The sequence below is a fragment of the Mchenga conophoros genome, unplaced genomic scaffold (assembly GCF_057382185.1).
Source record: "Mchenga conophoros isolate Kocher_MC1m ecotype Shallow Benthic unplaced genomic scaffold, M_conophoros_male_GT1.1 unmapped_scaffold_4, whole genome shotgun sequence".
In the NCBI taxonomy this organism is placed as follows: Eukaryota; Metazoa; Chordata; class Actinopteri; order Cichliformes; family Cichlidae; genus Mchenga; species Mchenga conophoros.
The window spans coordinates 253,658-280,072 of NW_028182331.1; the positions used below are offsets into that span (position 1 = coordinate 253,658).

A 26,415-nucleotide genomic window follows, 5' to 3' on the forward strand; every position below is an offset into this window, starting at 1 on the left:
CATAAGCTTTATCTGGCGGGACTGTTCAGATGATCTATTGTGAAAGGTGGCAGAGTGCAGCAAAGGTAAATGCAAACACGCTTACAGACACAGACAAAACGTAGATTCATTTCTAGGTCAGAGGTAAGACACATTTTGCTTGTAACTGCATTTTGTACCTGCATAGCAGCAGTTTTGGTACAGGATGTGCTCATGATTTTCCAGAGATAAGTGTTAAGAGATGAGCAACAAGAAACACCTGGAGTGAAGACGGCTGTAAACAGCTCTTTAAGTATGGTAAAAGGTTGTCAACAAAAGAAATGTAGCAACTGTCATTAACTGTAATTTATGCATGTTATGTATCTGCTGACCCAAGAAGGGGCGCAAACCCTGACATACAAAAACCATTTGAAGTGTGCTCTCTAGCAGAGATTTATGCCAATGATGTGATGGTGTATATCTTCCCACGCGTGTGTTCAATAAAATCATTGTTTTAACTGAACTAGTCTGGACCAGTGGTTGTTTGTTCTCACACCTCAATTATCGGATCAGGACACAAGTCACATTAATTCTGCTAAAACATAGTATTTCTGCTAACTCATACTATATATGCTATGTTGTCGTATTTCTGCTAAATTACACAAAGTATTTGTGGCAAATTACAGTTTTTGTGCCATATCTGCTAAGTTATTACGTTTCTCTTAAGTCACAAAATTTTTGCGAAGATGTTATGTCAATGTTATGTGAGGACTGGCACATTCAAATTTACATATTGTGACGTGCACGCCTTCCAAGCCAGCCAATCGTCTAAGTCATATATCTTTAATAATTCATATTTTAATTTCTTTCAAAATCTTTGGGACTATAAAGGTACTCTGTTTATTTTTAATAACTGAACTGAAGTGAATGTTTGTATGTTTCACTATTAAGTGAATAAATCTGTTTTAAAAAATCAAAAATCTCTCACTCTCTCTTTCTCTTTCCTTCGGCGACCTAGCTCCCTTCTTATTTCCGCTTCACCCCTACCCTCATGGCAGCAGTCTGCTTTCTTACTAAATGTTTTTACAAATTCCTCCCACAGCAATTTAAAGTACATGTTGCATGTTAAGCGAGTTTGGAACAAATAAACATAGTTTAAAAAAAACAATTCTCATATAAGTTTAATATAAAGTAATACATGGTAAGATTCAAATGGGCAAAAACACAAATAGTTGAAACTAAAATGATGCTAACATAACATAGTGTTATGTTTAAGAAACTTAAAGTATTCCTCTATTTCTCTATATGCATTACATTTTTTTGACATGTTTTGACTTTAAATATGTAACCTAAAATACACAAGAAAATAGACTATTAAAAGTATGTATTTCCAGTCCTATCTCATCAAAATAGTTTCTTTTTCTGAAAATATATGCCCCTTAATGAACCTGCAACATTGTTTTCCAATATTGCCTAAGATTCTGTTTAGTTCATTAGGCGTTAATGAAATATAAAATCATCCTTAGGGATGGAAAGTTATAATATTTTAGTGATACTGATTCCATTATCGCTTATCAATTTGATTCCTTATCAATTCCCACTGGCAAAGCTTTCATAATCACCACCATTTAAGCAACATATCAAAGACATTACATTCATGGAAGTTAACTGCATGGTGTGTGGCCAAGTGTTTGTGCATGTTGGAGGTATTTCTCCTTTTTGTTGTGATCAGTGCCGGGGTTTGTTACTCAAGAAAAGTAATGTATTACACAGAACAGTTTACTTTGCCACAGTTATTGTATCTTAGAAACATAGAAAGGTAGAAACAGGGCTGCAGTGTGACTGGTTGTTGGACAGGTTTTCGCATTTACTCAGGTAACAGCACTCTGGGTTCACGGCTAACTTAGCGTTAGCATGCTGTCTGTGCACCACTATCTTGCTCCTCTTTGACACAAATGGAACTCAGCTGATTGTAGCACAGGTGTAAGTGGAAACAATGAGTGGGCTCAATGGACAGGAAGAGTAACAATTCCAAGTAATTGATCTATTTGGAAACTGTTCTTATAGAGAACCATTTAAATCCCTAGCACTAACCACTCTTAAATGCAACAATTAAATCAATTATATTCATCTTCTTAAAAACAAAAAAGGGAAAGTGTGTTTTACTTACAGTTGTGAAAACTCTATCCAAAGGAAAAAACACAATAAAAGGTTAAAAATGTAAAAAAAAAAAAATCTGATTTAATTTGTGAAAAATCACACAAAAACACCTGCTGGAATTTTGTTCACTCACTCACAATTTGCTCATTTCATCCAGACTTTTAATAGCCTGTTCCTTTGTGTGTGATTTCCACTCATTAGGAATCTCACCATATCCTGTGAATTTTAAATTATAGTAATTTTCCAGTTCCTTTTGAAATCGAAACACAAACCATGACCAATACTTCAGCTTAGACTCATCGGGGGTAATGTTCCAATCTGCATATGGTTTCCCAGCAGTTTTGTATTTTTTATAAAGACAGAGCTCTTCTGAGTCATGTCTTGGGTGAAAGCTGCCATCACTTGCAACTTTTGTTGTGCAGAACTCAACACACATTATGTCAGTGTCTCTATAGTGCCAACCCTTGACTCCTTGAGATCGATGGAAGGGGACATTGTGGTCAGAATCGTCGTGCTCTTTGATAGTGTTTATACAAACAGCTCCGCAGAATGGGCAGGTTTCCCAGCAGCAGTCACACAGCTGTTCGATGAGGATTTGATCAGGTCTCAGCCGGGACTCATTCAGCTCATCCAGAGAAAGCTGCTCCATCATCTCGTTTGTGATATATGAAAGACCTTTCTTAATTTCTTCTTCAAGGAAGTCAAAAGTGTTTATGTCAGTGAAGTTTTGACAAGACATGGGATCAAAAGTCAGTTTGTTACTAAGGAACCTGGAAAACTCCTTTACCAACATTTTTATGTCTCCTCTCTGGGTTTTGACAATATTTAGCGCATCAAATAAAGCTTGTTGAACAAGCTTACTGAAATTCTCCACATTTTTCCTAAGTATATTCAGTGTGTTATTTTTGTGTTCTATGAAGATATACATTGCTACTGTACTTTTAATAAAATCCTCTACAGTCTTCCTTGGATTTCGTGTGTAGGTAATGTAATCACTAAAGTGTTCTTTCTGTGCAAGTGACACTAACAAATGTTTCTCCAAGTTCAGTCTGTTCCCACTAAATGCTGGTAAAGTGCACCTCATCTCTCCAGCGAGATCAATGGCAGTCTGGTTACAGGCAGCCTCAACAATAGAAACCTTCAGCTTTTCACACATTATTTCTCCAAACACAACAGCAGATGAGTTTCCTTTACAGAAACTTCTGAAAATGTTGTAGTAATGTGTTTTCTTACTTTCCAAGTAAGTGAGTGCATCATTACTCAATGTGAACTTTTTGTGAGATTGTAAAAGCCAACTGCCCACTGTGTCAAACACATACAGTAACAAATCAACTGTGAATCCCTTCTTGAAAGCACACTTGTTTTTTGATTCAAACTCTGTCACTGTTTCTTTAACAGTTTTGGCCACTTCTTGTAAGTAAGTTATACTGTAGCCTCTTGTTGCAACAGGCTTTTCCATAATTCTATCAAGAGACTGTTTTTTAATGTTTGTTATAAGCAATATGATCTGGTCCTGTAAATCACATCCAAAATTTCCCCAAAAACAATCTTTCGCTTTTTTAAAAACATGTGTTACACGTTTTAACAGCGTGTGGTCGCTTTCTCCTGTAGTATCTTTCTGTTTGGAAAGCAATAGGTAATCAGAGTAATTAGCAACCTCAGATATGTCTTTGCGCTTGCCATTGCATTCTGTTATATCAGACCATTCAAAACCAAGGTCACGAAGAATAGTTTCCTGATCTTTTTCCAGGTTGATGTCTTCGATCCGTTTTGTATCAGGAGTTAATTCTTTTACCCAGTCACTCCAAACAGTGTCAAAATGTTTTTTAAGTTCATCTTCTTGAATTCCCTTATCTTTTAACTGATGAGCGAGCTCTTTGCTCTTTTGCAGGAGCTTGTTCTCAAACTCTGTCTTTTTATCATTCAGCATTATACAAGCTTTCTTCTGCTGGATAACTTCATCTAGTTTTTTTTTCACTCCTTTTACCAGCTCTTCTTGGAAGTCCTTTATTTTTTTTTCAAATCGCCCTCTCCAATGAACCAATATTTCTTTGTCTCTATCATCATCAAAGTATTTTGTCATATCTTTTTCGACTTCTTCATATTTCTTGCTCATTGCTTTGAAAAGGTCATTGTGTTCAACTTTGTCAATATTTCCATTTTCAATTCTGGTGTGAAGCTCGTTTTCAATGATCAACATGTTGCTCCTCAGGGCCCACGTCCAGTTCCAGTACTGAACCTCAAGCCTTCTGTACACAGCAATTTCTAGTGTGTTTTTGAAGCTGAAAACAAATTGCTCATTCATCAGGGCTTTCCAGAGGTCATCAATTTTAATTTGTAAATGTGAGAGTTTGATCCCCTCAGACTGTTTAGCTTTAGACAAAATTATGGTCTTCAATTCTTGGATGCTCTCACTGTAGCCTGGATTTGGAGGGGCCATTGGTGGACTTCCTTCCCACAGCTGGGCAAAGTATTTCACATCTTTTTGCACATCAAAGCCAATGACATCACTGAAGCACTCAGCATCACACACTTCCTCTTTAGCAGCTAACTGAGCCATCTGGTCCAGTTTTTCTTGGAGGCGTCGTTTCCCATCCATGTTTTTCTCAGCAGCTGAAATATCTGTCACATTCTGGTGAACAAACACACAACTTGGCGAAAGTTCAACTTTCTTCATCCTCATGAATGCCTGAACAACAATCTGTAGGACATCCTGCATGTCAGCTGGATTCTCACCAAAGATGTTGATCAGTGTCATATTTCCCAGGCCAACAACAAATGTTGCCAGTTCATTATCATGATGAAGAGTATCATTTCCTGCCAGCTCAAGAGCACGCAGTCCTTCAGTGTCTACAACCAGGATATAGCTAAATTTGAAGTCTTTCTTGAGTTCCTCTGACACTTTGACCAGCTGCATGTAGGCACCCTTTGTGCATCTGCCAGCACTTACGGCAAACCGCAATCCAAACATGGCATTCAGCATTGTTGATTTACCACTGCTTTGTAGGCCCAAAACTGACAACACATAAACTCTCGGGTCACCTAGTTTCTTGATTACTTCATCTAAAAGACTAGAGATCCATGTTAAAGGCACATGACCTGCATCACCATCCATCAGTTCCACTGGGTGTCCTGAAATCATTAGATCTGCGGCCAGTTCAGGGTAATTATCCCAGTCAGACTCAGTCTGACTGCTCTCTGCTTGTACTGCTTTATGGGCTTCATAGATCTGTCCCATTTCTCTGAAGATGTGCTCCAAGCCAAAGGTTGCTGAATGCAGTTTTTTGGATATTTGTTCAAGCTCAGTTTGCTTGCTTAACTGATCAGACTTATCATGTTTCTTCTTGTCAGTCAACATCTCAGTCCACTTTTTATCATAGGTCTGGAGAATTGAAGATAGATCCTCGGTGGACAGGGCATCTATTAAAATCTGAGCCCATTTCAGAAAGTACTCCTTTTCCTTTGATGGCAAAGACACAAGGCTTTCTGTGAATGACTTCATCAGTTCACTACATGACGCTTTGCATTGATCTTGTCGTATTTTCATCAGTTGCTGTTCTTTCTGACTTTTTTCTTTCTCAATGCGTCCTTTAAGGTGATACATTTCTTTATTTATTCTGCACCACTCATGCCACAAAAAACCTTGACAAGGGAGAAATTTATCTTTGATCTCTGAAATTTCCATCCCCTGTAATATATTAATTGTTTTCATTGCAGCAGATTTCCCTTTTTGGCAGACTGCATCATCTTCATCCACTGTAACTCCAGAGACCTCAGCTATGGATTCAAGCTTGAAACATGTATAAGATCGTGATAAGATCTTTCCAATGATTCCTTTCAGTTCTTCAGAAACATCTGACTGGTTTCTGCCTTTAAGACCAATTTTGTATGTTTTCTTTTTCACCTTAACTGCACCACAAACGTCATCAGCAATGAGAATAATAAGAGGCTTTGGTGAGCTGTAAAGGTCTTTGATGACTGTAATATTTTTCTGGTGTGTTTCCAGAGTTGGCACAAGAACAACATTGACTGAGGATTTTTCAATCAGTATCTCGCGCTGCTTTTTAAATAACATGGCATCACCATGAAGATTACAGAAGGCAATGCAGTTATTGAAGAAGTCATTGGGTTTTCCAGCTGGGCAGTACCACGCAATCTCTACCACACCATCCATCAGATGGCGAGATTTGCTGCTACCTGGGCTGTTCCTGTGAAAGAAGGTGCTGTGACGGTCATTGATCAACCTGTTCATGAGCTGAGATTTAGACTCGGGCAGTGAATTCAGGCGGAAGAATGACACCATGGGGGTTTCAGCTTTACAGATTGGCATACTCTTCATGGAGACAACTTTTGAATTATCTTTGACTTCAGTTAACTTCCATGTTCTTGTAATCTGCCTGAATGTCCAGAGAGGACACTCAAGATGCATTGTGAATGGGTCAGGAACAAGTAAAGGTAAACCGTACTGGCACTGTGATAGCTTTGTAATGATGTTCTGCTTAAAGAAGCTGTCTGAGCAGTGAAATACTGCCATCTGAACATCCATTGGATGCACAGTGTTTTTTGTTTTGTCGGAGTTTGCACTCTTGCTAAATAGAGCACCAAAGCTGTTACCTAACATTGGAAGAGGCTTTGAACAACTCACATCAGAATTTTTTACAGTGATATATCTGGCTCTATAATCTAACATCATCAGTGTCTGAAGAAAAGTGTGAGCTAAATCTTTCTCAGATGTGTTATGGCCCCGTTTCACAGGTGGACCTATTTTAAGAAACTCTGCTGGTGAAAACTTCTGTTTATGTTTCTTTAGAAGGTTAAGTTTGTTGAGAAGTTCTTCAGTTTGTTTTTGATATTGTTTCATTTCGATGTTCTCTTCAGAAATATTCTCTGCCAGCTGTAAAAATAAAGCACAGTAATTGAAAAAAAAAAGAGACTAAAACCTATCCTTAAAGTCATGTAAAAAAGTGTGAAAGAAAATGCAAATCAATAAGTTTCTGACCTTAACTTTGCTTCCACTCCTACCCTTAATGAATTTACCTGTACAAAAAAAATTGAGGGACAAATTATTACATTATAAAAACACGTTCTATGTTTGAACAAAACTGCTCATACAAGGCATTTTAAATGAGTTGCCCTCAGCAGACGGTTGGAATCAGGATCTATGATGGAACTTCTAATCAGAAACTAATCTGATGGACTACAGAAAAAATAAACGTGCAATTAATATTTTTCAAGTGTATACAACTCTGGTCAGTAAAGCAGAGAAGGTGAACGGATGACATCTGCATATGTAGTTAATAAAAATCACCAACATCAACATCTTTATATAGCCTCTGTAGAAATTATCCACATATTTCACTTATCTTAACTGCAATACTGTTAATTCTGTGTAAATAATAATTCTGTACATACGATAATTTTTAATTCAACAACTGTTTATAACCTGCATAGTTCACATTTCTGTATAGTTGTATATCTCATATTTATGTATAGTTTTCATATTTATATCCTGTTCATAGCTTGTACTCACTGCAGCCTGTACATACTTATAGTTAGAGCATATTCATAACATACATCATACCGTGTACATTATAACTTAACATAATAGACCCATTTCTGTAATATACTCACATATCTATATTATTGCTAATATATATTGTAACATATCTATATCACGGCTAAAGCACTTCTGGATGGATGCAAACTGCATTCCGTTGCCTTGTACCTGTGCATGTGCAATGACAATAAAGTTGAATTCTATTCTATTCTATCACCCAGGATCTTGAAACATCACTGACGATCTTTCCTGGACCCTTTACACAGACACTGCAATCAGGAAAGCTCGCCAGCGACTCTACTTTCTGAGGAGGCTGAGGAAATTTCTCATGAATGCCAACATCACCTCAAATTTCTAAAGATATGCAATCGAGAGCTTGATGACGAGCTTCATTACAGTTTGGTTTGGAAGCTGCTCTGCCAGCAGCCGCATATCACTACAGGGGACAGTGAAAGCAGCAGAGCACATCACTGGCATGAGGCTTCCTGCCATTCAGGACATTTATCTTCAATGGTGTCTCCGTAAAGCACACAGTATCATCAAGGACCACAGCAACCCAGCACATCAGCTGTTCTTCTAGTTACCATCTGGCAGACGTTACAGGAGTCTGTCTGCTCAGACTACAAGACTCAAAAACAGTTTTTACCACCAAGCCATTTAACACCTCAAACACAATACTTAAACACACACACCACACGCCACAGTATGCACACAGAAGCTGTCCTACAGTTTTACAGGTACAAACTACACTCTTTAAAGGGTCCCCCCATTTTTATTAGTATTTAAATAAAAACCCTTACTCTCTGCAATACTGTACTAACTGTAGTACTGCTCAGTTTGCACCCAACCCCACCCCTCCATACATGTCAACACTCACATTTCTATTTTAGATTTCTTTATCTATTTATACAAGTGTGTGTGTGTATATATATATATATTTAGTGTGTTAATATTTTTAACTGTACTATGCTGCTGAGTGACTTGTCTTCTGCTCGTCAAATACATTTCATTGCAGTGTTGACCCTTCGCTGACTTGTGTGGAGATCAGGGAAATTATTTTGCTGCTTTTGTTAATAATCATCATCATTACCATTTCATTAATAATATAATCTACAGCATTGATATTGTATTCAGATGTTTAAACATTTTGGCACCCAATTAGCCTTTATTACAGGTGCAGTTATAACCACTTTAAACTGTTGAGTTGACTCTTTTTGTCAACACAGACTCTTTTTGTCAACACAGAAGAAGAGTTGTCGTAGAGGTAAGTGACGGAAGTGACGGACAAGGTAAGCGACTCATGTTGTAACTGACGTCAGACGCCGGAGATTTTGGCGGAAAATTAAAGCAAATGGTAGTTTAGATTTGAACAAATTCATTTAAACTTCAGTATTACCAAATACACTTATCAATTGTCTTATAACTAACACTATTTGTCTAAATAATCTCCAACACCCTGGAGAACAACGAGGAGAGTTTAGAGACTCTCCAAGATTATATTGATCAGTGCTTTCAGGATCTCGTGATGAAGAAGACCCAGTGTGCAGCTTCCCCGGCCAAACCTGAGACGCCGTCGTCGAAAAGACAACGCCCGGCAGATTCCCCCGGCTCAACATCGCCAGCCGGCAAAGATATTGCCGACATACTGGAGTCAATCGACACGCGATTGTCCAGTTTCGACGCAAGGCTGTCCTTGGTGGAGATTCTTCACCGAGAATTTAAATGCTTGCGAGAATCCCTGGAGTACAGCCAGCAGCAGGTGGAAACGCTTGCTGCTGAAAATGCCACGCTAAGGGAGTCGGTGAAATGTCTCACAGATAATGTTACCCAGCTCAATAGAGAAAATAAAAAAATAAAAGAAACAGTTATCGATCTACAAGCTCGTAGCATGCGTGATAATCTGGTATTTTCTGGTATTCCAGAAGCCGCTGGAGAGGACGCGGAGACCACGGTAAAAAGCTTCATCAAAACCCACCTGAAGCTGCCGGAGGACACGGTGAAGAACATCGTCTTCGATCGGGTACATCGCCTCGGCCCCATTCGGGCTACGCCGGGAGACCACGTCCTATCGTGGCCAAATTCGGCCACTTCAAACAAAAGCAACACGTGAAAAGCCGCGGCAGGGAATTAAAAGGAACGGACTTCAGCGTGAACGACCAGTTCCCCAAAGAGATCTTGGAACGACGCAGGGTCCTCTTCCCAATCCGACGCGGCTTCATCCAGAAGGGCTCCCGCGCTGTCATCGCTGTGGACCGGCTGTACGTGGACGGACAGCTCCACCGCGACCCCAACATCACTCCGTGGCTGTATTAACCTCACACCAGATAAGAATCAGCTACACCATTTCCCTATCCACTCACACTAACTTGCATTAACATCTGTTTAACTTACCAGTATCAAATCGCATCTTAAAGTGTGATTTCATAGCAGAATTAACACCGTCACTCTCCGTCAGTGATTTAATTGGAATGCTTACGTTTTGTTTTTGTTTTGTTTTTTCTTCTCGTTTTTTTTCCTCTCTTTTCCCCCTCTTGGTTTTATGCTGCTCACCCCTGTCCTTGGTTTCTTTCTTTATTCCTTTCACTGCCTCGATCACCTGCTTCGACACTCATCCACAAACATCCTTTATTTCGACACATACGCACCATGCGCTCAACGGCAGCACATTTACATCAGTCAGACAGCGCACACAGTCATATAAGATACACACACACTTAAGCCAAGCCTACTCATATTAGTAACTATGCATACACAAAGTCAGATTCAGGGAGCATCTCGCCACACATTTTTTCTCTCTCTCTCCTTCTCTTTCTTTATGAACAAGTATTCTCTCCACCTGTCTAAGCGACGCACACAGCATACATCCCTAGTTATACACAAACATCTATGGGTACACTGAGGTTCATTACATGGAATATAAATGGAGCTGGCGCCAGAGTAAAGAGGTTAAAAATATTTAACCAACTCAAAAAACTACAGGCAGATGTTGTCCTTTTACAAGAGACCCACAGACCTCTTAGAGGTTCGAATGAACTTAAAACACCTGAGTTTCCCAATGTGTTCTCAGCTTGTTATAATTCTAGACAAAGGGGAGTAGCAATTTTAATACATAAAAATATGAATTTCACAGTACTCGATACAGTTATAGATCCAGAGGGCAGATTCTTAATCATTAAACTATCTATACTTGATAAAAAGCTATGTATTGCAAGTGTATATGGTCCAAATGTTGATGATCTCTCATTCTTTCACGGTTTTTTCAGTGCACTCTCTGAACACTTAGATGGCACACTTGTTCTTGGAGGCGACCTCAACCTTGGACTAAATGAAGACATGGATAGGCTCAATACAGCGGGAACTCAGCGTAATTGGCAGTCCATAAATATAATCAAACAGTATATGAGCGACTTTGGTCTTTGCGATGCATGGCGCTCCCTTCACCCCACCAGTAAGGAATATACTTTTTTCATTCATATATTTCCAAATTCCTTTGGAAAGATAAACCCCCGCGTATCAGCTTAAAAACGCTACAAAGAACCAAGGATAGAGGAGGATTAGATCTGCCTAATTTTTACCAATACTTCTTAGCCAACAGGCTTCAGTTCATCTCAGAATGGTTAAAACATACCTTCTTAGTTGAGCCCTGGCTAGATGTTGAACAGGCACTATGCAAGGATCTAGAGATTTCAGACCTACCATTTATTAGCTCAAACATCAAAAGACATGAATGCTTTAAAAGTATCAACATCAGCTTTTCTCTGACAGCATGGTGGGAGTTTCTAAAAATAACGGAGTCTTCATTAATCCCATGCAAACGTACACCTATCTGGAATAACCCTGACATATTACAAAACAATAATATGATTAATTTCCCAGAATGGAGTTGTAAAGGAATTAAATACTTAGAACATATATTAGAGGGAACAGAATTTATTCCATTTGACAGACTAGTTGCACAATATGGGATCAACAAGACAAGATTTTTAGAATATCAACAAATTAAATCCATAGTAAAAAAGAAATTTAACCTCAGTCAAGTTGAATTACAAACACCACTAAGTGCGGCACATTTTCTTACTCTTAAATCCCCCAAATTATTATCTAAAATATACAGAACACTTTCTAAATTAGATGAATCAATATCCCTTCCTATTGCAAAGTGGGAAGCAGATTTATCAGTCAGCTTAGACCAAAACTTCTGGTCTCAGATTTGCTTAAAAACCTTTAAATTAATTAAAAATCCCAGTCTGCAATTAATACAATACAAAATACTACATAGAGTGCACTATACAGGTCATCGGATGTTCAAGATGGGCTTTACATCTTCCAACAACTGCTCACACTGTCAAGGCAATACACCAGACAATTACATCCACGCTCTTTGGTTCTGTCCATCAGTGCAAAAGTTTTGGCGCGAGATATGTGAAGACTCATCAAAGTGTCTGAAATGTAACATTCCAACTTCCCCCTTAGTGTGTTTGTTGGGCAGCTTAGATAATGTCACTTCAGAAAAGAATATAGCCCATATGGTTTTCACTGCCCTATGCATAGCCAAGAAAACAGTCCTCATGAACTGGAAAAATAAAAATAATCTTAATTCTAACCAATATAGAAATTATCTATTAGATTACATTAGTCTTGATACAGCCTCTGCCACCGCATCAGATCAATTGCTCTGGGCTCCTTTTATCAGCTCTATCACCTAGTGGGGGTGGGGGGTCATAGTTTGGTCCCGCCTTCACTGTTGTGATTGGTGTGGGGGTAGGGACAGGCTTAGGGCGTCGGGGGGTTCCCCGGAGGCATCTTCCTTGGGGGGCTCAACCGGGGTAGCGGTCATGTCCGGTTAGGGGCTCTGTTGGCTCTCAGGTGACTGTTTCCTCGCGGCTGCGTGCAGCGGGGCTAGGGGAGGGTCTGTGCTGACGGACGTGGGTTACTGACCTGGTAGCCTGGCTGCCCCTGGGTGGGTCCGGGATGGGCGTGAGGTTCTGGGGGCGCTCCGTCTCTGGGCTGGGGCCCGGGCCGGGCCTCGGGGGCTTGGGTCCTGGTTGGTGTGTTGCCGGGGTTGTGGGCGGGTGGGTGCATGGGGGCCCAGCCCTGGAGCAGGGTGCCGCCGGTGCGTCGAGCCACCTGGGGGGCTCTTCAACTGGTGGGGGAGATGGTCACATCTGCAGGAGCTTTCCTCTCTTCAGGGAGTCTCTCTGCAGGAGGGGGAGATACAGGAGAGGTGGAGGAAGATCTCAGCCTGGGCGTTTACTGTCTTATGTAGTCTGGAAGATGAGTGGATGGTGGGGTGGGTGCAGTTTTCTCTGTGGTGGAGTTGGGTGAACTGTCCCGGGCTCTGTGGGGCCGGGAGGCGCTGCTGCACTGGGCCCCGGTCTGGATGGGCCTGGGCCCCCTTTCCCTGGCGGGTCGCGGAGTATGGGAGTGCCTACTGGGGTCAGCGGGGGAGCTGGCCCCAGGGAGGGGTTACCTGCCCCTCCCTTCCTTCCCTCCCCATCTCCAGCTGCCTCCCTCTTCCCGCTCCACCACAACCACCCACACATGCAGGGCCTTGGAGTAGGGGTATGTCACCAGGGTGCAGAGGAGGCTACCCCCCCCCCCCCCCCTGTCCCCTTCTGGCTGCCTCTGCCTCAATTTTATCCCACAACTTAGACATTCACATTATTCACACTCTCATTACACATACATATAGGATCTTGGGGGTGGGCACGATACACGGAATCCAAAGTACCATCAGGGTGTACACCTCACCCCTGGCGTCGTTGCCCACCTCTCAATTTCAAATACACTTAGACACTGAGGGCTATCAGGAGGGACTATGCGCTTACCTGCTGCTCCTTGGCAGGTAGCTCCATGCCCTCCTGGGTTTTAATTGCACCTTAGAACACACATGCATCAACACTACAATGAGCGGGTGGAGGGAGGTTTGGAGTCTTCTCCCACCCCCATTCTCTGCGGCCTGCTGGAGCGGGAGGGCTAGGAGGAGTTGGCCGTCCGACTGCGGTCTGGAGTGTGGGGCCTCCCTGCTGCTACGGAGTCGGGGTGGTCTGCCTCTCCCCACCGCAGGGAAAAGGGTAACACCACCTGGGTCTGGGTGCAGTTCCCCCCTCCAGGGGTAAGGGTACCTAGACCCGGTTTGTAGAGTACGCTTGGGGAGTGTGATCGTGTGTACAGCGTCTCTTTATGTCTGTCTCCACGTTGGTTGAGTGTGGAGTAAGTGCATATGAGAGCATGAGGGTGGGAATGGATGTTTGTATATGTGTGTGCCTGTATTTCTGTGTCTATATGTCAGGTTGGGTGTCAGGTGCCACCTCTCTGGGGACATCTCAGGCCCTCCAAGGTTTGGAGGCCTATCTCCCCCTACCACCACTTCCCCTGCCAGTGGCGGACTCCCTCAGGTGTCGGTGCATTGGTGGTTCTTTGTGTCCGGGGGTGGGCGTCCAGGTACACACCGGCTCACTCCTTGGCGGCCGCTTATCGGGGCCTGGAGCCTGGGGCTCGCTCGGGCCACTTCGGAGGCGGGGTGCCCCCGACCACTCGGCCTGGGGCTCGGTCACTCAGGCACGGCTGGCTGCCGACGGAGCTCACGGGCGCGTCACTGCAACTCCCCCTGGCTTCTGCTCCGCGGCTGCTGAGTGAGCCCTCATCCGGGACTCTCCTCAGCTCTTTCTGGGACAGTGGCGCGGCTGCCCCTCTTTTGGTCTTCCTTGGTCTCTTGTGTTCTGGGGGCCTCTGGATGTCTGGAGTTTTGATCTCCTCCATACCTGCTTCATGCCCTAGAGAACGGGGCTGTGCCCCCCCCCACACCCTCTGGCAGATCATTACATGAAGGACCCTCTTAAAAAAAAACAAGCGCGTCCATGCTCAAAGGTGTACACACGGGTGATCACACACACAAACTACACCCTTTTTGGCTCCTACCTCAAAGCACACTGTTCTGTTGATCTTATGTGCTGCACAATAATGTTTAATATTTAGTATTTACTGTCATATTCCCATATATCATTGTGATGCTGTTTATTCTATTACTCTTGTTCTCTTCTGCTTGTTTTCTTTTTTCTTTCTCAGCAGGTGATCCAGATGATTGATATATGTATTTTTTATTTCTTTTTTTTTTTTCCTGCCCATTCTGTTGGTTTTTGTCTTTTGCCCTTCTCCCCCGTCCCTCTTCTCAGCTGTTTCTCTTTCCCTCTTGCTTTCTCCCCTTCTTTCCCCCAGTCAAGTCTGTCCCGTATTCAGTAAGTGAAAATAAAATAAACAATAAAAGGTGAATCAAATGGACCATTACGGCAAGGCTGGGATGACTTTTGCAGAAGTGAAACCGAAAGCAGAGTCTAAGTGCAGGTTATTCTGAGGAGCCTTTAAGGACGAGACACACATTAGTTAGACGCATTTATAGGTGAGAGGTTAGTCATGTTTGTCTCTGCAAAAAGAGGAACAGTTTCTGGCAGGATGTGTGTCTTGTGTTCCAGACGAGAAGTGGAAGTCAAAAGGTTGACAGGAAACATCTGCCATGAAGACGGAGACAATGTTCTTTTCAAACTGTGTTAAAAGTCATTGTGGTTTTGATTTGACATATGCATATATTCTGTCTGATGACGCATGAGGGGGCGTCATTAAATTCAAACCCTAATGGTATAAAATATCTGCTTATGCTTTGATTAGTCGGAGATCAGTGCTGTCTGTGAACAGGCACTGGTCCCCCCACGCGTGTATTCATTAAAATCAATTGTTTGACCAAGCTCTTCTGGACCAAGGTTGTTTTTACTCTCCTTCCTCAATATTTGAACCTTAACACTTGCATATGATAAATAAAAACTGAAACTGATTGTTCTTGACTCATAGGTGGCATCTCCCACCATTTCTCCCCGGGCCTTCTGAGTCATCATTGGTGGCAAAAACTGCAGCATGGCGACACGGTGGAAAAGGGCTGTTTCCTCCTCTCTGTTCCAATTAGGTATTTATCAGTGGAAATTGTCATGGTCCTCCTGTCCTCGTAGTTTGCCCCAACTCTCTGTATTTCTTTGCTTTGGCGCTCTTGTTCGCTCTCCCTGTCACTGTGTGTGTTTGTTAACATGCGTGTTATCTTTCATCTTCTTCAGTGCAGGAAGCCCTTGAGTGTTTAGGGAGACTGGAAACAGCTGTTCTTTTTGTTGATGGACCCTTTTGCAAAAGTTTTGTATTGTGGACCTGACCCTAAACACAGAGTTTCTCTCTCAAGATATTGTTGCATGTTTCCTGCTTGTAAATAAACTGAACTTTTATTAAAATAGTTACAAATTTGGGTATACCTCAGGCCAGCGAAATGGACTCAGACTTGCTTAACAGGAAGCTCAGTTGGAAAGCCATACTCAAATTTTGTGACATCCCTCTCGAAAACAGGACGTTGTGCTACAAAGGCTCACTTTGGTAATCATGTTTTACCCCAATCAAATCCGACTGCTTAGTCTGTTTCTACTACTCCACTGCCACCACCACTTTCCCCACCCTTGGAGGCTCCAGAAAGGCCACTCCCCACACCTGAATGATTTTCCACTGATTTGGAGGAAAGTGATGGTTTAGTCATTCAGGTTTTGTTTTGTATTTAAACAGCAGAGACACCTATTTATCTGAAAGCCCTAAGATAAGACTATTACAAGAATGCATGCTCCAATGAGTGTAGGTGATCCTAAAGTCTCACTCACACCTATTTCATATGGATTTAGATTCCAAATTCAGGAGTATTTTTGACAAGGGCTCTAACTCCGAAGCTGTGAGGTTTTCACTTTGCCAGGTGAGAGTCGGAGAAGCTCGGTAGCTGTATAGTGATAAAGTCTAGCGCCAGAACGGTACACCAATGACAGTAAACTCCAAACCCACACGAAATTACGCAGATCCTGAAATATTGATAAGCCAAACAGCCAGGTGAACGAGTCCATGGGAGATCGTAGTCAAAACAGACTGTCAATGAGAGCTAAATCCAGATACTCCAGTGATTTGAAATTCCGCCACGTCGCCAAGGATTAAAAAATTGGTGAAGAATAAAAGAAGTAAATAAAAGTAATCAGAGGATACCGGTGAGTGGCAGCAGCAAGTCATACCAGCGTTCACTCAAACTGAAGTCTATTGTCTAAATTATCGAGCTAACAGAGCTACATGAACAGAGCAAACATGAGAGCACCCAAATGCAGACGTCATTAATGCAGCGTAATGGAATAATCTCCGCTAATGTTATACCATAACTGGGTTGCCTCCGGTACAAAACAAAACAAAACAAACAAACAAACAAACAAACAAACAAAAAAGATTCAACAAAAATAGTGATGCTGTTCAGCCTTTTTTTCCCACTCAGCCGAGCCTTCTCTGTTACTGTGTGAAGCAGCCCGTGTCAGTCACCTCTTTCACACGTCACCCACTCACTCACCCGCTGATGTACTGCGGTCTCATAAGGAAACTCAGCTTTTTGATATAAAGTTGTTCCCGAATACAAATATTTTGTATTAATAAGCATTCGTAAAAAAACACGTTGTTTGTGCCTTTTCGAATACCGTATTCGGGTTCAGCTCCACCCCTAAGATATATAAGTATAAACTACATGCCTTTTTAATAAAACATAAACGTACCTTTCTTTTGATTTTCAGTTAGTACAGGTTTAGGTTCACCCACTTCTCCTGTACTGTCGTCATTTTTCTGTGAGTGTTCAGCAACATCAGATTCATGTAATCGAACACTCTGTGACAGACAAGAGTTTAGTTATAGTTCAGTTTAGTTCACAATGGTAAAATATAGACATTCATTTTCTTTTATTTTTGAACCCAGAATCTCACCTCTTCCTTTGAACATAGGTTCCCCATCTTATCTAATGCAGCATCATGTAAGAAAAAGCAGAGTGGATCAGAAATAATTACTTGAGAATACAAACAAAAGATTAAATAAGACAAAAAAAAAAACAGTATTTCTAGCGAGCAATTTTAATGTTCTGTTTTGGAGTTTGTTTTTTTGCTGTTGTTGTTTTTAGTTTTTAGCCTTACCAGAAAAGGTGAGGGTCATGCTGACATGTCTGAATTTCTAAAGCATAGCTATCATGTGAAATTTTCTTAGTCTACAATAATTGCGAATGAGTGGATGAGTGAGACAATGGGTGGGGGTTATAATTTATTTTTATATTTGGACAGCTCCTAAAATGTTGATTTTAAATAATTGATGATTCTTAATGAGATTTGTTCCTTTTCCTGTTTTCTGTTTTTTAGTTCTGTCCACAGACCTTCAATGTGTGTCCTTACTGTGTGAGAGACAGAATTAAAAAGTTCATATAAATTTTTGTTAATCAGTTCTTTGTGATTTGACTAAACCCGAAGCTGTGAGCTTTTCTCTTTGTCAGGGTAAGACAAGAGTTGCTAATTACTCCATTGATTTTTGGATTATTGCAGAGGAAGCATAATGTGAGAAAAAGCTTTGTGGGGGTGCATTTTTGCATGATTAATCAGATAACATGAAAAGTGAGTTAGCTGCAAAGATCTCTCCTTCTCTTTAAATTTACTAATTTCAAGGTTTATTTTTTAATTAAATTAATTTATATAGCACCAAAATCACAACAGTCGCCTCAAGGGTCTTTATATTGTAAGGTAGACCCTACAATAATACATACAGGGAAAAACCCAACAATCATATGACCCCTTACAAGCAAGCATTTTGGCGACAGTGGGGAGGAAAAACTCTGTTTAAACAAGAAGAAACATCCGGAAGAACCAGGCTCAGGGAGTATTAGGGTCGCTGGTCACATGCTGCAGTATCACCAGCCAAGGTACCACAACTCACAGGGATCATGGTGGAAGGCGGTTCAGGCACAGTTTTCCCAGGGGAACAAGCTAAGCAAGGTAGTGATTTAGACAATAGAGGTGTCCAGCCTATGGAACTGGACCAAGCTTGTCTCACCCCCCACAAAACGGCAAAGAAGGAATTCTGTGGGTAAGTGCCTGCATTGCGGTTGAAGAGGCAATTTCATTATTCATTCACTCAAATCAACCAAAAAACAGCACATCTGGATGTAATCTGACAACACAATATAACCTATGGCACTCTCCCGGTCTTCCTCACAATTACCTGAGAAAATGTGGTTTAGGCCGTGCATGATTAAGCAAACCTAATCCAACAATCGACTGGAGTCATAATAACATCTCCAGCAGGAGTCTTACTTGGCAACATTGTCTCAAATCAGCTTCCAGCTTTAGTTCCTCACATTTTATGCAGTGTTTTCACAATCATTAAGGTTTCCACAATTGTGGCCTTCTCATTCATCTTGATGCATTCTCAATCATCCAGGAAAGTAAATCTCCAAAAGTTGATTCTGTTCATCTGGACGTAGCGTTTTGTGGGAGAAACCTTTGGTCACTCATCCAAGTGACTTCTTCGGTCTCAGCTGACTGCAGGTTTCCCCAATCTTATGAACAGTACATTTGCATAATGTACAGTTTTTAGATGAACAGAATCAACTTTTGGAGATTCATTATTGGTTCAATTACTTGGGAGATTGAATCCTTAAATCACAAATCCCTAAATCACAATCAGGAGGCACCTGACCCTGACAATGGTCCACCAAATCTCTGTGTCAAGAAGCGCTGTGTGGCAGGCAGGAGTAGGACCCAGAATGCAGACGCTCAGACTCAAGGGATTAACTCAAAATCACAGCTTTATTGGCTGGCAGGAAAAAGCATACAAACGCAAACTAAACTAAATTGGAAAACCACGAACTAAAACTCACAGAGAGACACAGGGCCATCCACACAGCAAGAGGGATGACACGACACTGACTCAGAGAAACACAGGATTTAAATACACTGGGAAGTAACGAGGGGAATGAGGCACAGAAGGAGGGCACAGCTGGGCGAAATCAGAACTGACGAGACAAGGAAGCAAAGCAGAACACCTTCACATAAGACACAGACCTTCAAAGTAAAACAGGAAGTATAAAACATAGACGCAAACTTGACTATGGGAGACAGAGCAACTAAGAAACACAGAGAACAGCAACGTGAAACAGAGGGCAGCTACCAAATACTCAGAAAACTAAACAGAATACAAGAAGGCCAAACTAAGACACTAGACTATACAATAAACTGGGGCAACAAAGAGAACTAAGATAAAAGACAAAAACTCAGAGACACAAGAAACTCAAAACACTGGGTCACTGACCCAGGACCGTGACACTCTGTGCCTTCAAGTATCTGGGCTAAGGTAATTTAATGCACACACACCTTGCCATCCTGGCTGTAACTGTAGTGTGGTTCTGAATCAGCTTGCAGTTTGGATTCAGGAGACAGACACTATCTCTACTTTTAAGATTGGGCTTCAAAATTTCTGTGGCAGGGGTCTGGTTTTTGGCTCTGCTGCAGGGTGCTGAAGCAGGCTCAAGGGGCAGTGACAGAGAGGCTGACATCCAGGTGGAAGTAATCAGGCTAATAAAGTCTCTTCCCTTTTTAGTGACACCACTGACCGGAGTGTAAAAAATGTTGCCAGCTGAAAAGCTGACCACATCAGATGTTCGTACCGAACTGAAATTCATTGTGTATGAATAATAAAAAGTGGCTAAACAGGTAACAGAATGCTATGTGGACACCGTGGAAAAGCCACACTCTCCTTTTCAAGCATATAGTTAGGTTTAGGCTGTTGGGGTACTTCCATAATGCATTGAGTCTCCTTTCTCACTCACTATGTGTTTATGCTTCTCTCTGCATTTAATCAGTAATTATTATTAATCTTGACCTCTCTTCCACAGTATGTCTTTCTTCCTGTTTTCCTTCCCTCATTCAAATTTGCTGCCACAGATGGCCGCCCCTCCCTGAGCCTGGTTTTGTTTGAGGTTTCATCCTGTTAAAAGGAGTTGATCCTTCCCACTGTTGCCAAAGCATTTGCTCATAGGGGGTTCATACGATTGTTAGAGTTCTCTCTGTGCTCTTTATATTATTTTAGGGTCTTTACCATACCAAATAAAGTTCAGGAGGCTCTGGCATGCCACTCAAGCAACCCTCCAAATGGAGGAACAAATAATTGCTGATCACCATCGAACTTCTGGACCAGTCTATGTACCAGGTCAGAAAGTATGGCTTTCAACCAAAAATGTTCCATTATGCACTGAATTGAAGAACCTGTCTCCCAGCTTTAGTAGCCCATTTGAAATTAAAGCCTAAATTAATCCTGTGTTGCAGTCTGCGAAGGCAGACCGTATGTAGTAAGAGATGGACCCAGGTGCAGATGCAAACAAAAGAGGCAAAACTTTAACTGAGCTCAAAGCGAGCATTTATTAGTGCCGGTAAACAGTAAAGCAAAAAATACCCAAACATAAACTATGGCAATGACCCAACTAAGAACCTAAACTGGGAAGCAACTAAAGACTATGAAGAACTCAGACTGTGATTAGGAAATATGTCTTTGAGTTGTGAACACCATGTGAAAGGTTAGAAACGGGACTCTGGACTGGTACATGAAAGACGATGAAAACATAACAAATAACTATGACCATGACCAGTAACAGAATCTTGACAACTATGAATCCTGACAATTATGAATCATGACGTGAAGTTAGAGTGACAGGAATGTTAACAGACGATGCGACAATAAACACGGGAAGACACACATATGAGGTAATCAGGGGAAGTGGAGACACGTGAGGAAAACAGCCAACCAGCATGAACATGATGACACACAGAAAACATCAACTTAAACATAATGTCAAGATGCAGACCAGATGTAAACTTGACAACATGCACCAAGCAGACATGGACATGACAAAAACCCAGGTATATGAGAAACATGACAGAATAATAGAAATCCTCGAGACATGAACAAGTCCTGATAAATATGCAATAACTGTACTCTGCTTCTCATGAACACAGGAATTTTATCTTCTAAACGGGATTCAGTTTATTTCAATCATTTAAGATTAAACATGAAAATAATGATTTATGCCTAAGTTTTACCGTACCTAAATTATCAAACACACAAAAAGTCATAAAATGATCATAGAAACCATTGTTTCAAAACAGAATAAGGAAGAATGCAAATGACTGTCAAAACTCATGAACTTAAAACACTGGGCCACAAGACCCAGGCTCATGACAATCCCGTATCTTTCTGCCAGAACATAAAGATCCATGTTGTTTTCCACAACTCCAAAGTAAAAACCCACTCATTACAGCTCATTGTTGAACTGACTGAACTAAGAGCATTAGCACAGATGAATCATATCTGAGCACTTGGACTTGTTTTTTTGCCAGTGACTGATACTTATCTTTCATCCCCTTTTGCGCAGGAAACTCTATTGTTTTGGGAGGGATTCTGTTGAGAGCTAAATGTTTGTGGACAGACCCTGTTTGGATTGTTTTGAGTGTTTGCCTTAAGATATTGTTGCACATGTCCTGCTTGTAAATAATATGAAATTCTAGTCAATGAGTCTCACATCTGAGTCCATCTGCTCCATTCTCCATGACGCTAATCTGTAGGTTAAACATTTATATAGCTCAGTCCCCAGTTTCTTTGTTAATATTAAGTCTATATTATATTTTTAGCTAATATTTGCTGAGGCAAAAAGTTACTGAAAACCATATATGACATTTTCATTCCTTCATAATTTTATATCTGGTAAATTTTATCACAAAATTTGGGCTCCATACTTTGGATACCACATTTTTACTTTGTTCCAACCGTCATAAACAGCATTTTCCTTGAATTTAAGTTCTATTATCTCTAGAGCCTTATTCATACTAGATCCTTCACTGACCTTTGTTCTGCACATTCTTACTGGAGTGGGACTGGAAATTACCCAGTGACATTCAGCCCTCCTGTGCATCTCTGCCACATTGTCTCACCACCTATTCCTCCCTCTTTCTGTCACTCTCTCGCTCTATATCTGCAGAAGGGCATGATCGTGTGTGTGGATCTAACCATGCCCTTTGTCTTGGAGGGGCAGGATTCCTTCTTTCTTCCATCCTTTGTTTCTGCACACATGAGGTTAATGAGCTCACCTTTGTGTCTTTAGCTAATTGTCTCACTATCGTTTTTCTCTCTGAGACCCAATTGTCAGAGAGAGTATATGTGGAGGAGATTCCTGGCTAGGACCTGAAAGCCAAGACCTTCACTGTTTAATTTAACTTCTCTCAGGTTCTTCCAAATCAACTCACTGAAACGAATATCTCTGAGTCCCATGTTTGAGTCCACAGACGATATATATGTGTGTGTATAAATATATATATATACACTTCCTGTCTCTCAGACAGAACTTTTATGGTGAGTATGGATACATGCTCCTCTAAGATCCATAAAATGACATGTGGTGTGCCTCGAGGGTCGGTTCTAGGCCCTGTACTTTTTAATTTGTATATGCTCCCTCTTGGCAGTGTCATTAGGAGGCATGTCATTAGGAGTGAACTTTCGCAGTTACGCTGATGACACTCAGCTGTACATATCCGTGTCTCCTGATGACACCAGACCAATGGATGCCCTTTTTAACTGTATTTTAGATATAAGATCTTGGATGGCAGAAAACTTTTTACAGCTTAACCAGGACAAAACTGAAGTTTTAATCGTTGGTCCTGAGGCTCAGAGAGAGAAACTCTTGTCTAAATTAGAGGCATTTTCACTAAAACCTGGGTGTTATTTTTGACTCTGAGCTTGGTTTTATCCCACATATTAAACATGTAACCAAAATTGGATTTTATCATCTAAAAAATATAGCCAGAGTCCGCCCTATTCTCTCTCAGGCCAACATGGAGATGCTGATGCATGCTTTGATTACCAGTCGCATTGATTACTGTAATGCCCTGCTCTCTGGTCTCCCCAAAAAGAATATTTCACCTTTACAACTTTTACAAAACTCTGCAGCTCTTGCGCTGACGAAGACCAGAGGGCGGGCCCACATTACACCGGTTTTAGAGTCGCTGCATTGGCTCCCCATGTGTTTCAGGATCGATTTTAAAGTTCTTTTATTGGTTTTTAAATGTCTTAATGGTCTCGGGCCTTCTTATCTCTCACATTTGCTTTTACCATATGAGCCCTCGTGGACCCTGAGGTCCTCTGGTACTGGCCTTTTGATTAGAGATGGACCGATCCGATATTACGTATCGGTATCGGTCCGATACTGACCTAAATTACTGGATCGGATATCGGAGAAAAATAAAAAATGTAATCCGATCCATTAAATATCACGAAAGCACCTCACAAAACTTGCAACACGCCGTAACTCACCTCAGAACGTTAGCACGTCTGAGCAGTATGCATCACGTTATAGAGCGGGTGTGGCATGCGGGACCTGTCGGTGGTCTGGATAGCATTTGGAGCTTCGCTAGCAACCCGGCATTTCATCTCCGACAAAGTTATCCCCGAGAGAAGTAAAGCAAGTGTGTAAGTCCATCTCTGAATGTAAAGCATTCCTGCGTTAAGCTTAACAAGCGACTGCCTCTTCTTGCTGCTACTTCAATCATGAAACTGCTTAATGATCAGCTGATCGGCTTTTCTGTCGTGAGTCTGTCTTTCTTGTTTGTTTTTGGCCCACTTTGCACCAGAAAGAGGAAACCAGCGGCTGAACAACAGCAGCACGTTTAAGCTTGATAAGCTGTTGTTAGAATTTATTTAATATTACTTTCTACACCAGGATCTTTTTCTACGTAGCTGACGGCTGGTAACTGTGCAGGGGCGGATCTAGCAAAGTTTGGCCAGGGGGGCCGATAGGGCATGAACAGGGAAAAGGGGGCACAAAGACATACTTTTCTTTCTTATTCTCATTTAAAATGTCTAGCTTTTAATAAATAATTATCTGACACCCAAAGTTTTAATTTGATGTAAAATGAATAGAAGTCAATTACTGTATATAGTAACTATTAAGTCTAATATATATACCCTAGTAAGCTATAGTACTTTTTCCTTTGGGAAGGTACCATCTGTGCAGTCTGCAATTTTGTTGAAGAAAGATGTTGAATCTATTTAATATTTCTTGAAAAATTATTGATTTCTGTGCATTTTTTTTCACACTGCATCAAATTAAGGTTGATTACGTCGATTAAGCATCATGAGGTGGAGCGTGAGGGGTGGTTCCCTATTTTTATTTATTTATTTTTGTTGCTGGGAGTTGGAACCCTATTAGTTAGGTTGCTTAATATTTACGCTAAGTACTCTTTAAAATACCAGAATAGGGAGGATGGTGTAGGTTTAAGTTTATTAGATTGATCAGTATTGCTGAACTATGAAACATTTTTTTTTTGCATACAGGTATAACAGAATAGCTTTAGTGTAGTTGTTGTTTTAAACTTGAGTATGAACTTATACAAAATGCAGCAAGATATTTAAAAAAACAGTTTTGTTGATTAAAAAACACTATATCGGATTCATATCGGTATCGGCAGATATCCAAATTTATGATATCGGTATCGGTATCGGACATAAAAAAGTGGTATCGTGCCATCTCTACTTTTGATTGTCCCTAAAGTCAGGACACATACTCACGGAGAGGCAGCTTTTCAGTGGTATGGTCCTCGTCTGTGGAACAGCCTGCCGGAGGAGCTCAGGGCCGCAGAGAACATACATGTTTTTAAGAACAGGCTCAAGACCACCTTTTTAATTTAGCTTTTACTTAACGTTTATTTATTTTATGCTTATTTTTTCTATCCTGTTATTCTATTATTAATTTAGGTTTTACCTAATATTTATTGATTTTATTCTTATTCATTTTTTAATCTTCTTACTCTATTTATATTTATATTTATATTGTATCCCGTTCTTATTTATTTTATCTTTTTACCCTTTATATATCCTATTGTGTCATATCTCCAGTGTTTCCTCGGAGGGCGCTCTCTGCACCGGGCCTGTGATCGACTGTGGCTGCTGGGGCTCTGGGGGTCCTCTCAGCCTTGCTGGGGGGCTTCTTTGCCTCCCTCCTGCTGTGTGCCTAGCCTGGAGGCTGCGGTCTGTGACCGGCTTCCGGTGCAGACGGCTCCTTGTGATAGTGTTTCCTCACTTGGCTCATGCGTACCCAGCCCGATTTTACTTTTTAAGTGTGCGTGTGTGTGTGTGTGTTTGGGGGGGGGGGGTGGTATGTGTGTATTCACATCGCTTATGTTAATGAAAGTGTGGGGAGTGAGTTGGAGGGCGAGGTGGGGTGGGCTGCTTTTAACCATGTAAAGCACTTTGCGCTACATTTTTTGTATGAAAACTGCTTTATAAATAAAGTTTGGTTTGATTTGATATATATGTGTGTGTGTGTGTGTGTGTGTATCTTAGAGATGTGCAAAGCAGCCTTTATTTGTATCTGTATTTGTATTTTTTGAGGGTTGAGGGGGAAAAGTATTTGCATTTGTATTTGAGTGAAATTCTTTTTTTTTTTTTTTTTTTTTTTTTTTTTGCCTGTCCCGTTTGGCTCTTTTGCCATCAGAATTATTGTCTAAAGGCAAAGAAAGATGCCCAACGGATTTACTTTACCAAATTGACCATTCCAGCCTTGCCATTATGGTCTATTTGATTCACCTTTTATTGTTTATTTTATTTTCACTTGCTGAATACGGGACAGACTTGACTGGGGGAAAGAAGGGGAGAAAGAAAGAGGAAAAGAGAAACAGCTGAGAAGAGGGACGGGGGAGAAGGGCAAAAAACAAAAACCAACAGAATGGGCAGAAAAAAAAGAAAAGAAAGAAAAAAAACAGAAAAAAAAAGAAAATGCATATATCGATCACCTGGATCACCTGTTGAGAAAGAAAAAGGAAAACAAGCAGAAGAGA

The 26,415-nt window shown here is 41.1% G+C and overlaps 1 protein-coding gene across 2 annotated transcripts in view; it reads right to left on the minus strand.

Moving 5' to 3' along the window:
* Positions 1–1,164: 1,164 nt before the first annotated feature.
* The window catches only part of LOC146546211 (interferon-induced very large GTPase 1-like), a 44,839-nt gene continuing 19,588 nt past the window's right edge, over positions 1,165–26,415 (minus strand). For both annotated transcript variants that reach the window (XM_085266609.1, XM_085266610.1), the window contains 4 exons: positions 17,482–17,513; positions 17,278–17,386; positions 7,118–7,155; positions 1,165–7,012 (listed from right to left, as the gene is read on the minus strand). In XM_085266609.1, coding sequence (XP_085122735.1) covers positions 2,252–7,012; positions 7,118–7,155; positions 17,278–17,386; positions 17,482–17,513 — 4,940 coding nt within the window. In that variant the 3' untranslated portion in view covers positions 1,165–2,251. The remainder of the gene's footprint in view (positions 7,013–7,117; positions 7,156–17,277; positions 17,387–17,481; positions 17,514–26,415) is intronic.